This window comes from Artemia franciscana, chromosome 14 (assembly GCF_032884065.1).
Source record: "Artemia franciscana chromosome 14, ASM3288406v1, whole genome shotgun sequence".
NCBI classification, from domain to species: domain Eukaryota; kingdom Metazoa; phylum Arthropoda; class Branchiopoda; order Anostraca; family Artemiidae; genus Artemia; species Artemia franciscana.
This window is the reverse complement of record NC_088876.1, coordinates 17,873,187-17,886,242: the sequence shown is the minus strand read 5'-3', so window position 1 is coordinate 17,886,242 and position 13,056 is coordinate 17,873,187. Positions and strand designations below refer to the sequence as shown.

At 35.6% G+C, this 13,056-nt stretch overlaps 1 protein-coding gene across 1 annotated transcript in view; it reads right to left on the bottom strand.

Moving 5' to 3' along the window:
* LOC136035416 (uncharacterized) overlaps window positions 1–4,827 on the bottom strand; it is a gene marked incomplete at its 3' end in the record, with an annotated part of 248,773 nt that extends 243,946 nt beyond the window's left edge. The window contains 1 exon segment of the mRNA XM_065717209.1: window positions 3,656–4,827. Within this exon segment, the coding sequence (XP_065573281.1) occupies window positions 3,656–4,175 (520 nt within the window). The 5' untranslated portion in view covers window positions 4,176–4,827.
* Between the last annotated feature and the right edge of the window lie 8,229 nt (window positions 4,828–13,056).

The window sequence follows — 13,056 nt, the reverse complement described above, 5'->3', positions numbered from 1 at the left end:
TGTAAAAAGAGCGTTTGCATATGACGTCATTATTAGTACATAAGGCTTTGTATATGCACAGACAATGGGAAAGCCAAGAATGTTGTATATTCGCAAGTTTTACGTAGTTCAAAACACATATATAAATCTAACTATATTCATAGGCGGTACACAGGGACACAACTACAATGGCGCGTAACTAATATGGCGCGTAACGACTTACGCGCGCGGGGGGCTTGGGGGGGGGGGCGAAGCGCCCCCACCAATATATATAGATGTCCCGGTGTCCCGGTCGTCATTTGTGTCCCGATGTCCCGGTCTGTAATTTCGTCAGTCGACAAACATGACGTCAGTCGACACACAAACATGACGTCACTCGAAACACAGACACACAGACAACTTATTTTTATATATATAGATAAGTGATACATAATGTAAGGGTAATTGTCCTGGGCAAATTTCTACCAGGATTGAATTGTCTAGAGAACAGGTACTTTGGGAGGAGGGATTTTTCCGTTGAGTAGTAGCCAGATTTCCTGGTATTATTTGAAAAACTATCAGATGCTCAATATATAAAAAAAATTCAGCTGAAAGTGAGAAGCAACATTAAAACATAAAACAATCAGAAACTATTACGTATATGAGGGGGTTACTCCTCCACAGCACCTCGCTCTTTACGTTAAAGTTTGAATTTTGTCCCAATCCTTTGAGAACGACTGCTGAAACACTATATTCATTTAATTAGAACAATAAGAAGCTTTTTTCTAAAGTACTAAAAAACTTTATCGTTAAGAGCGAGGTGTTGTGGAGGAGTAGCCCCCTCAAATACATAATAAGTAATTTTATACGTATTAAATAATACGTAATGTAAGGGTAATTGTCCAGGGCAAATTTCCACCAGGATCGAATTGTCTAGAGAATAAATCCTTTGGAAGGAGGGATTTTTCGTTGAGGAGTAGCCAGATTTCCTGGCATTATTTGAAAAAAATCAGATATTAAATAAAAAGAAAAAGTTTTTCAGCTGAAACTAAGGAGCAACATTAAAACTTAAAACGATCAAAAACTATTACGTATATGAGGGGGTTACTCCTCCGCAACATACCGCTCTTTACGCTTAAGTTTGAATTATGTCCCCATTGTGTAAGAACGATTCCTGAAACACTCTGTTCATTTAAACAGAACAATAAGAAGTTGTTTTTTTAAGTGCCAATAAAACTTTAGCGTTAAGAGCGAGGTGCTGTACAGAAGTAACCCCCCTCATATACGTAATAAGTAATTTTATACGTAATAGGTAGTACAAAATTTAATGGTAATTGTCCGGGGCAAATTTCCACCAGGATTGAATTGTCTAGAGAATCAATCTTTTGGGAGGAGGCTGAAAATAAGGAGCAACATTAAAAATTAAAACGATCAGAAATTATTAAGTATTTGAGGGGGTTACTCGTCCACAACACCTCACTCTTTACGCTAAAGTTTGAATTATGTCCTAATCCCTTAAGAGCGACTGCTGAAACACTATGTGCATTTAACTAGAACAATAAGATTTTTTTTTTTTAAATAGCTATAAACACCATAGCATAGTCTTTTTCAACAAAAGGACTACATCCCTAAACAGAAACTACAGAAATATCTTCAGAAATTACAGAAATAGAAATTAATATAAAAACCTTTTTCCAAAAAAACAGTTGTTCAAAGAAAAGTAAATAGCTCCATTGAACTAAAAATGGCCAGAAACAAAGTCAAATAGTCTTCCAAGCGTAAAACTACCACAAACCACCATTAATAAATGATTGAAATTCAAAGCGAACAGAAATTACAATAAATTACCAAGGCAAACTCAAAACAAGCAAAAATTAACATGAGTTGGGCTGTCGACCCTTATTCATTTTCAATACCTGGGCAAAATTTGGACTTTACTGAAAACAAATTACATTTCAAATGTGTTCACTTTTTTTTACTTTAATAAATATTAGTTTCTCTAACATGCAAATAGCAAGCGAAACTATGGATTCTTATAGAAGAAAGAAACCAAAAAGAGATAAAAAAAAATTCAATGAAAAAAATTATGTCAATAAAAAACGAACAGAATTAATATAAAATCTTTTTCCATTAAACCAGTTTTACAAAGAAAAGTAAATAGCTCCATTAAACTAAAAATAAACAATGTCAAATTGTCTTCCATGCGTAAAACTATTACAAGTCACCATTAATCAATAAATGAAACTCAAAACGAACAGAAATTACAATAAATATCCGAGGCAAAGTCAACAAGCAAAACTAACATGAGTTGGGCTGTCAACCCCTATCCCTTTTCAAGACCAGAGCATAATTTTCACTCTACTGAAAACAAAAACATTTGAAATGTATTCACTTTTTTCTTACTTTAATTAATGAAAAATTATTAAAACTTTAGGCAATAGATGTCTGTATATTAAATGTAAGTATGTATGTTAAACTGACGGTGCACGGACGTTTGTTCTTTTTTTTTTTTAGTAAAGTGCAAATTCTGTTCTGGTCTAGAGAAGATATGGGGATTGTCAGCCCTGCTCATGTTAATGTTTCTCGTTTTGAGTTTAAATTGGTCATTTATCATACTTTCGGTTCGTTTTGATTTTCATTTATATATTGATGGTGATTTGTGGTAGTTTTCTGCTTCGAAGATTATTTGAATTTATTTCCACTCTTTTTTTGGCTTAATGGAGCTCTTTACCTTTCTTTGAAAAACTTATTTTGAGGAAATAGTTTTTTTAACTAATACACTTATAGAGTTATTATTAACTGTATAGTGGCTGTAGGTTGTAAATTTAGCAATTTTGTACCTCTGTAACTCGAATTTTTGCTTGGCTTACCTCTATAACTCGTTACCTTTGCGAGTCGAATTTTATGCAATGACCTTTATAGCTCGAGCTCTACGCATAAGCCGAGCTATATGTAACTCGAAGAAAATCGTGGTCCCGTGAATTTCGTTTTAGCAAGAGTGGGCTTCGTTTTCTATGAATCTAATATTTATTTTGATTATTCCTTTTGCATTCGGTCCCTCTTACCCTATCGGCTCAGGGATGTTTGAGTTAATATAATTGAAAACATAATTTATGTATTACTAATGACTAAAAATACTAATTGAGCTTCCAAGAAAAAAACATACAACTTCTTAATAAACACATCTGTGACTTGCAATTTATTCTGCTTAAAAAGATACTTAATTCTTCATTATCCATCCTTTATAATTTAATTTTTATGTGCCGTAATGATATATGTAAAGAAATTTTGGACAGTGTATTTTTTTTATGTGCCGTAATGTCAACTATACTAACAAAAAATTAACCAATGAAAATACTATAATCAAGCTTACTAGGAAGAAGTCGAGATTTTTTTGGAAAAAAAAATGCTCCTAAGACTTTGAATTTAATTTTGTTGCTTCAAAGGGTACTTGTTTTGTTACTGCTTTCCCTTGGCTTTGTTTCAGAAAAAATTATAAATAAAAAAATTTCAAGAATAAAACTTTCAATTCTTGTCCCTGGTTATTTCTCTTCATTTTAGATTTCAAACATTCTTTCACAGCAATCTTAATTATTTTTTTAAGTTAGAATTGACCATTCATATTACTCTCTGTCACTCTTATGTTTCATTTATTAATTCGTTTTAATTTCTTTTGCTATATTATTGACTGACTTACCAAAACCTGCTTGCTGTTGCTGCATCACTCCTGAATTTCCAAGTCTAGGACGTGGACTTAATTCTCGGATTTGGTGTGGCCCTCTAGGGGAAAAGTTTCCAGCCTGACCCGGAAATCGTGGCCCAGGACCTCTGGGTCCGAAACCATGTCTTGGGTTCATGCCTGGTCTCATTTCTGGAGGCATCCTAACCCCAGGTCCGGCCCAGGGGCCAGAGCCTCTTGGACGAGGAAAGCGACCATGTTGACTACCTTGAAAGTTCGTTGGTGATCCTGATATCCTTATTTGTTGCCCCCTTGGTCCAGCATGACTGAATCTCGGATCAGCAGATGATCCTATAGGTCTCTGAGATTGACCAGGTGAGGCTGCTAAGGGTGACTGAGATTGTGGACCCAGAGTTCTTGCAAATCTAGGCGGCCCATGTGGCCTAACATTGGCTAAGGGAGCAGGGCCACCTGGTGGTGGTACACCCTCTTCAGTTCCTATTAGGGTGTTCATAATTTTACTGGCAAAATTAAACATGGCTCACTACACTATTATTCCGTACACTACTCAACTATGAACATCCTTCACTTTTTGTACCCATTTTTAGTAACTTTGTTACAAGATATGGAACTCATATTCATGGATTGTGAACTGAGGATAGACAGGATAGCGCAAGGGCACCAGAATTCCCTGCGCGTTACTTTTCCGTTGCAACGGCAAACACTTGAGCTAGAATGGCGATCAATAAAATCATTACCCATGATGAGAGAAAGTCCCGAACCACGAATGAAAGAGATATCTGAGAAAATTTAAAGACGTATGCACTTAATGTCTGAAACAGAGAGTAAAAAGCTGGGTGGATAGTTTTCAATTTACATTTTACTCGATAGGATTGGTTTTTTCTCACTTTTTCTTAGCAGAATGTAGCGAATAGAGACATGAGGCATCAAATTTCAAGTTTTTCACGAAGTGATGAGAAAATTTATCCGGATGAATCGAACGTTGGCAGCCTCCTTACTGGTTGAAATTCGGACAGTCTGAATGGTCTTACCTTTCAGTATAAAGTTTATTAATAATAAATAAATAATAACTTTTTTTAAAAGAGATTAATGGGCGATAAAAAGGCTTAAAATAGACAGATATTATCCTGCATATGAAGGATGTTTATCCCTCAAGCCCATGGGAGCAAGCCTAAGCCTTTATTCGCCCAACAATCCGGTACACCAGGAAATTTTTCATAGCTCTTCATTGTAGACTTACCATAAAATGAACTAATAAGTATACAGAAAACCATACACAAGCAGGCCAGGATTTACACATAAGCACACTAAGCCCGGACCTAGGGACGCAAAATGCCGAGGGGAGCATAGTAAGCAAGGAGCGATGCGGCTCAATACTAATCGAAACTTTGGAAAAAGGAAGGAACCCCTAGAACATGAAGTAATCTTAATGAAAATCACACTATGAGATTCAGCATATCAGAGAACCCTACTGCAGAGGTTTCAAGCTCCTATATAAGATAATTGAGATTTTCAAACAGTTCGTGGTAACGAACTGTAGTAAGGAGCGACCCGGCTCAATAGTAAACGAAACTCTAAAAAACAGAATTTCGATGCTAAAAGGTATATCAAAAGAAATAGATTTTTATGCTGATTTTAAATATATAAGTTTCATCAAATTTAGTCTTTGTCATCAAAAGTAACGAGCCTGAGAAAATTTGCCTTATTTTGGAAAATAGGGGGTAACACCCCCTAAAAGTCAATGCGCACCATCGCATTCAGCGTATCAGAGTACCCTATAGAAAAAATTTCAAGGTCCAATCTACAAAAATGTGGAATTTCGTATTTTTTGCCAGAAGACAAATCACGGGTGCGTGTTAATTTGTTTTTTTTTTTGTTTTTTTTTTTTCCCCAGGGGTCATCGTATCGACCAAGTGGTCCTAGAGTGTTGCAAGAGGGCTCATTCTAACGGAAATAAAAAGTTCTAGTGCCCTTTTTAAGTGACCAAAAAAATTGGAGGGCACCTAGGCCCCCTCCCACGCTCATTTTTTCCCAAAGTCAACGGATTAAAATTTTGAGATAGCCATTTTGTTCTGCATAGTCGAAAACCATACTAACTATGTCTTTGGGGATGACTTACCCCCCACAGTCCCTGGGGGAGGGGCTGCAAATTACAAACTTTGAACAATGTTTACATACAGTAATATTTACTGGAAAGTGTACCGACGTTATCAGGGGGATTTTTTTGGTTTGGGTGTGGGGTTCAGGGGAGGGGGCTACACGGGAGGATCTTTCCTTGGAGGAATATTTCATGGGGAAAGAGAAATTCAGTGAAAAGGGCGCAGGACTTTCTAGCATTACTATAAAAAAAAAAAACAATGAAAATATAAACATGAAAAAAAAATTTCAATTGAAAGTATGGAGAAGTATTAAAACTTAAAACGAACAGAGATTATTACGCATATGAGGGGTTCTAAAAATACTTTAGCATAAAGAGCGAGGTATTTAGGAGGAGATAAATACTTCGCTCTTTATGCTAAAAAATTTTTAAGTAATTTCAACTATTTATTCTACGGCCTTTCTGATTCAGGGGTCATTCTTAAAGATTTGGGACAAAACAAGATTTAGTATAAAGAGCAAGGTATTAACGAGGGGACCAACCCTCTCATATATATAATCAAAAATATAAAAATATAAAAGTCTGTTACGTAAGTTAATTCTTAAGTTACGTATTTTTTTTTTTACTAATAAAAACATTCGTTAAAAATTAAAAGATCTAGTTGCCTTTTAAGTAACCGAAAAATTGGAGGGCAACTAGGCTTCCTTCCCCGCCCCTTATTTCTCAAATTCGTCTGATCAAAACCAAGAGAAAGCCATTTAGCCAAAAAAGAATTAACATGCAAATTTCATTTTAATAATTTATGTACGGAGAGCCAAAATCAGACATACATTAATTCAAAAACTTTCAGAAATTAAATAAAAAAAACAAGTTTTTTGAAATGAAAGTAAGGAGCGACATTAAAACTTAAAACGAACAGAAATTACTCCGTATATGAAAGGGGCTTTTCCTCCTCGACACCCCGCTCCTTGCGCTAAAGTTTGATTCTTTCTCGCAACTCTACTTTTTAAAACAATAAAAAACTTTAGCGTAAAGACCGAGGTATCGAGCAGGGTCGATCCCCCTCATATACATATTAATTTCTGTCCGTATTAAGTTTTAACGTTGCTCATTACTTTCAGTTGAAAAGATTTTTTTTATTTAATTTTTAGTAAAGTACGAATGGTGGTCAAGCCTTTATAGGTTTTGAGTGTGTGGTAGTCCCACTGCTATTTGTGGAAATTTATTTTATTATTTAGTTTGAATTGATATCTCATTTTGCTTTTGTTTGTAATAAGCTTGACTATTCATTTTCATTTCCTTTAGTTGAATTTCACGCTAGAAAAAGAAAACTCAACAAATTTGTAGGTTCATTTAAACCTTGACCTCTGCCCATTCTATAATAGTTTTTTTAAATAAATATAAACGGGTGTTTCAAATGAAAATAAAGAGCGGGATTGAAACTTAACGAAAGCAGAAATTATATCGAATAGGAGCATGGCTCAGGCCATCCTCATATCAGTCTACGATATATTAGCCCAAACAAGAGGGGACAGCAATTCTTATATACGGAATAATTTCTATTAATTTTAGGTTTTTATGGCGCTCTTTAATTTTACTCTAGATTTTTTTTTCTTTTTTCTTTTTTTTGGAAAAATCGATTTTCTGCTTGAGTCCAATATTTTGTGACCCCTAAGAAGCTTACTTTCAGGGATTTGACAAATTAGCTTTTCTTTTGCTTTTTGGTTATGGAGAATTACTCTGAAGTTCGCAAACTTCATGGGATCTTTTTTTTTTATCTTTCCACGATACCCACTATAAAAAATTTCCATGTGTTACCATTCCAGAGCTACAGACCGCTGACCAAGATAAAAAAAAAAGAGAGAACAGCGCTGTTGGCTAGAAACGCGATTTAAATTTACATTCTTGTAGGAACTTAGACAGACAGCAAACAACTTAACTTGTAAATTAGGTTGCAAATTGTGATTTTTGTGCAGACATAAGCCAGAAATGGGATACTCTTGGCATAACTAAACCCATTCTTCTTAGGAGGATCCTCTAAAACTTGGAGTTTTCACACAAGTCACGCACCTTATAGGCAAAACCATTTTAAATGTTTACATTTTGCATGATAGTTTTTAATAAAATATTATCTGGTGAATATCATTTCTCTTTCCCGATTTAATTATTCTACCTTTTTTCTGTTTTATTGATATTACAAACAAGGGCTACTCATATTTTTTTTTTTTTTTTTTTTTTTTTTTTTACCATGAAAGCATATTCAATGGATTGTTGCAATTATAGTGATATTCAAAAAGCGATTAAAACCCGGACTTGGGAATTCTAAAAGAAACACAAATTTTATAAATGTATCAGAAACAATTTTAACAAACAGTCTCTATAGAAATAAATACTCTGTCTTAAATCAAAAGACAACGGCAAGTAAGGAGTGGACCTTGTCAATAGAAATCGAAAGACTAAAGAACTGATGACACAATAGATCAAACAGTTTGTGGTAACGAGCTGTAAGTAAGGAGAGACCCGGCTCAATAGTGACCTAAAGTCTAAAAACGGAATTTTGATACCAACAGATATTTCAAAAGAATATGATTATTATGCTGATTTCAAATATATAAGTTTCATTCGGTCTAGTCTTATCTATTAAAGGCTACGAGCTTGAGAAAATTTGCCTGATTTTCGAAAAAAAGGGGGAAACACCCCCTGAAAGGCATATAATATTAATGAAAATCACACAATCAGATTCAGCCTATTAGAAAACTGTACTTTGGAGGTTTTAAGCTCCTATCTGCAAAAATGTGGAATTTTGTATCTTGGAAGATCACGGGTGTTTATTTGTTGTTTTATTCACCCGTGCATGTTCGCATTAACCCAGTGGTCCTAGAACATCGGGAGGGGCTTATTCAAACGGAAATTAAAAGCTCTAGTGTACTTTTTAAGTGACAAAAAAGATTGGAGGGTAACTATGCCCCTTTCCCACGCCCATTTGGTCTCAAAATCATCCGACCAAAATTTTGAGATAACCATTTTGTTCAGCATAGTTGAAAGGCCGAATAAATATACCTTTGGAGATACCATGACTTGCTAGTAGATTTCATAGTTTCAGCCTTATTTGCCTCAAACTGCATAAGCTGTGACTCGAGAACAAACTGGGTGTCATGTGACCCGTAGCAAAAAACCAGATACTTAGACTTTTGACTTTGAGTTTGCAGTCTTTGGATCCAAAACCTCAATAATACGAATTGGCCAATCGCGGAATCCTCGAAACTTTGCTAGAGCCAGATCATGAATACTAAATTTAGCCATTATCTGTAGCTCAAATTTATCAAAAGTAATTTACAACAGTTGCCAAAAACTCGTACCTGTTAGTGGGGCAGGCCCACGTCAGAAGTGGCAATCACCGTTTGACAGGATGCCCAGTGAACGCAGGACCTGCTAATTGATTTCTTCACCGTATTCTTAAAAAATATCCAAATATCCGAGCATCCAGAAGTGGCAATCACCGTTTGACAGGATGCCCAGTGAACGCAGGACCTGCTAATTGATTTCTTCACCGTATTCTTAAAAAATATCCAAATATCCGAGCATCCAAAAAACTCGTGCCAACAATCACACGTCACCAATTATCAGAGCTAGCGAAATGCGACTGCATTGAATGAATGCTAGATGCGAACCAGTGTTGCCAGATCGGACGGAGATGATTATGCTTCCTTGAGCCCAAAATTATACTTTTTTGGACAGATTTATGCTACGCTTCTATATTTTCCCAGGTCTCACAAAAAGTCGATCAGTTAAAAAAAAGTCGAATTCTGTCTTATCTTAATAAAGGTTCTGAATAGAATATAATCTGATAATAATAGCCTAATAATTTATTTTTAACCCGCTAAGGGAACAAAAGCGGGGTATGAACAAAGGAGGCAAAGAAAAAGGTAAAATAGCATAGAATCTAAGTAAAAAGGCTTTTTTTATGTCAAGGAGAAGGATTTTGGTTCACAATTTGGTTCACGTTTTTAGTGTTTCGTCTTTCTTCTCGAAGCGGTTGTTGGCATTTAAAAAACATAGTGTCTTGCATCATCATCAAAATTTTTACTTCAGATACATTAAAAAAAGAAGGAAAAATTCGCATATTTTTCTCCACATCAAGTCTGTAGTAATTTTGCTCATATGTATCTTTTTGGAGTCACTAAAAGCATATGGCAGCTTGCGCCACTGGGAGTCAATATCTATGAGTTTTGGCATGAGACTTGGAAATCGGTTCACTACGACACCTAGTGATTTTGGTAGATTAGAAAACAATATCTGATCAGCATAAGCTTTTCACAAAATCTTTTGGAGTTTTGGCGATAGTTTGGTGTCTAGCTGGTGTCAGCTGATGTGTAGTAGTTATCAACCAGTTCTTAAACCATGAACCATTGCCTATGGTTGAAAGGGATAGGCCTAATTGCACAGCAAAATTCTCTCACCGTTCACCATCAACAATAACAACATGAAACCCCTCTAAATCTCAAAATTTGATCAAACAATCATCTTCACCAATCCAATCCAACCAATCATAACATGTCTTTAAATTCAAATATATTGCGTGCGCTTTTCTTTGCAATAGACCATAGACCACAGGATATGAGTAAAAAAATACCAGAGGGTTCATAGTCTGTCGCTGTGCCGAAAATTTTACTTTAGTTTGATGGAAAAATTCGATAAACCATCTTTGGTGTTCGTTTTATTGATGTGACATTATGAGTTGTCCTACATCGTCTTAGAATTATGCTACAATTATGCTATCTTAAGGAGGATTATGCTTGGATGCTTTTGGTTCCTAATTATGCTGCGTTCCGCATAATTATGCTACATCTGGCAACATTGATGCGAACTAACAGAATGCTAGATGCGAACTAACTGAATGCGTATCTAAATAGATTAAATAAAAAACTAGTTTTTTTTTAACTGAAAGCAAGGAGCGACATTAAAACTTAAAACGAACAGAAATTACTCCGTATATGAAATGGGTTGTCCCCTCCGCAATTTCTCGCTCTTTACGCTAAAGTTTTTAATTGTTTTAAAAAGAGAATTGTGTCAAAGAGTCAAACTTTAGCGTAAAGAGCTAGGGATTGCGGAGGGGACAATCCATTTCATATACGGAGTAATTTCTGTTCGTTTTAAGTTTTAATGTCGCTCCTTACTTTCAGTTACAAAAACTAGTTGTTTTGTTTAATTTCTGAACGTTTTTGAATTAATGCATGTTTGATTTTGGCTCTCCGCACATAAATTATTAAAATAAAATTTGCATAATAATTCTCTTTTTGTCTAAATGGCTTTCCCTTAGTTTTGATCAGACGATTTTGACAAATAAGGGGTGGGGAAGGAGGCCTAGTTGCCCTCCAATTTTTCGGTTACTTAAAAAGGCAACTAGAACTTTTAATTTTTAACGAACAAATATACGTAACTTAAGAATTACCTTACGTAAGAAACTTTTATATTCTTATATTTTTATTATGTATATGAGGGGGTTTGTCCCCTCGTTAATACCCCGCTCTTTACACTAAATCTTAAGTTTCGTCCCAATTCTTTAAGAATGATACCTGAATCAGAAAGGCCGTAGAATAAATAGTTGAAATTACTAAAAATACTTTAGCATAAAGAGCGAGGTATTTATCTCCTTCTAAATACCTCGCTCTTTATGCTAAAGTATTTTTAGAACCCCTCGTACGCGTAATAATCTTTGTTCGTTTTAAGTTTTAATGCTACTCCTTACTTTCAATTAAAAAAACTTTTTCATGTTTATTTTTTCATTTTTTTTTATAGTAATGCTAGAAAATCCCGTGCCCTTTTCATTGAATTTCTCTTCCCCCACAAAATATTCCTCCAAGGATAGATCCTCCCACATATCCTCCCCCCTCAACCCCACCCCCAAACCAAAAACAATTCCCTGAAAACGTCTGTACACTTTCCAATATCCATTACTGTATGTAAACACTGGTCAAAGTTTATAACTTGCAGCCCCTCCCCCAGGGACTGTGGGGGAGTAATTCATCCCCAAAGACATTGCTATAATGGTTTTCGAATATGCGGAAAAAAATGGCTATCTCGAAATTTTGATCCGTTGACTTTGGGAAAAAAATTAGCGTGGGAGGGGGCCTAGGTGCCCTCCAATTTTTTTGTCACTTAAAAAGGGCACTAGAACTTTACATTTCCGTTATAATGATCCCTCTTGCGACATTCTACGACCACTTGGTCGATACGATGACCCCTGGGGGGAAAAAACAAATAAAAACAAATAAACACGCACCCGTGATCTGTCTTCTGGCAAAAAATACGAAATTCCACATTTTGTAGATAGGAGCTTGAAATTTTCGCTATAGGGTTCTCTGGTGCGTTGAATGCGATGGTTTGTGATTTTCGTTAAGATTCTATGACTTTTAGGGGGTGTTTCCCCCTATTTTCCAAAATAAGGCGAATTTTCTCAGGCTCGTAACTTTTGATAACAAAGACTAAATTTGATGAAATGTATATATTTAAAATCAGCATGAAAATTTAATTCTTTTGATTTATCGTTTAGCATCAAAATTCCGTTTTTTAGGGTTTCGTTTACTATTGAGCCGGGTCGCTCCTTACTACAGCTCGTTACGACGAACTGTTTGATACCTGGAGAAATCCGAGGAAGGTAAAAAGGAAGGGTGTGCAAAATGTCAGGATTATTGACCCCAATCCCCGTTGCACTTCCTGGATGAAAGGCCATGGAACGAAGATAAGCACCACCGGTAGGGACTGTGAAGTTCAATGCCGTGTTCTTTAACTTTTTTACCTCGCCTTAATTTGGCAAAATATATGTCGACTAGGCATGTAATAGGAATTATGAGGGGACAAAGGAACTAATGTGGGTAGGAATAATTCATCTCTAGAATTTACTGCCTGACTAGAAGAGAAAATACCTTTTTGGGGTGTTTTCAATGAGAGATCCAAAACACTCAAACCCCTATCCCACATTTAAAAAGTACCTTTTTTGTGTCTTCATTAAGAAAGTGAGTAAAAACATCCTTGCTCCCCCCCTATATTCTCGTGAATTTGAACCCCCCCCCCCCACGAGAGGGCAATAGCTTCTTTCTGCTAGAATGGAAGCTTTGAACTGAAAATAACAGTTTTAAATGAACCGATTGTATTAAAAAGTTGAACGTTAGGGTAGGGAGAGTTTGCTGCTCATGTCAGGATTTCATAGCAACTTTTATTCGTTTAAGCTTGCTTTACATATTCAATTTTAAGCTTTACTGGTTTTACGATTTGTTTATTCATTTATACTACTAGCTGC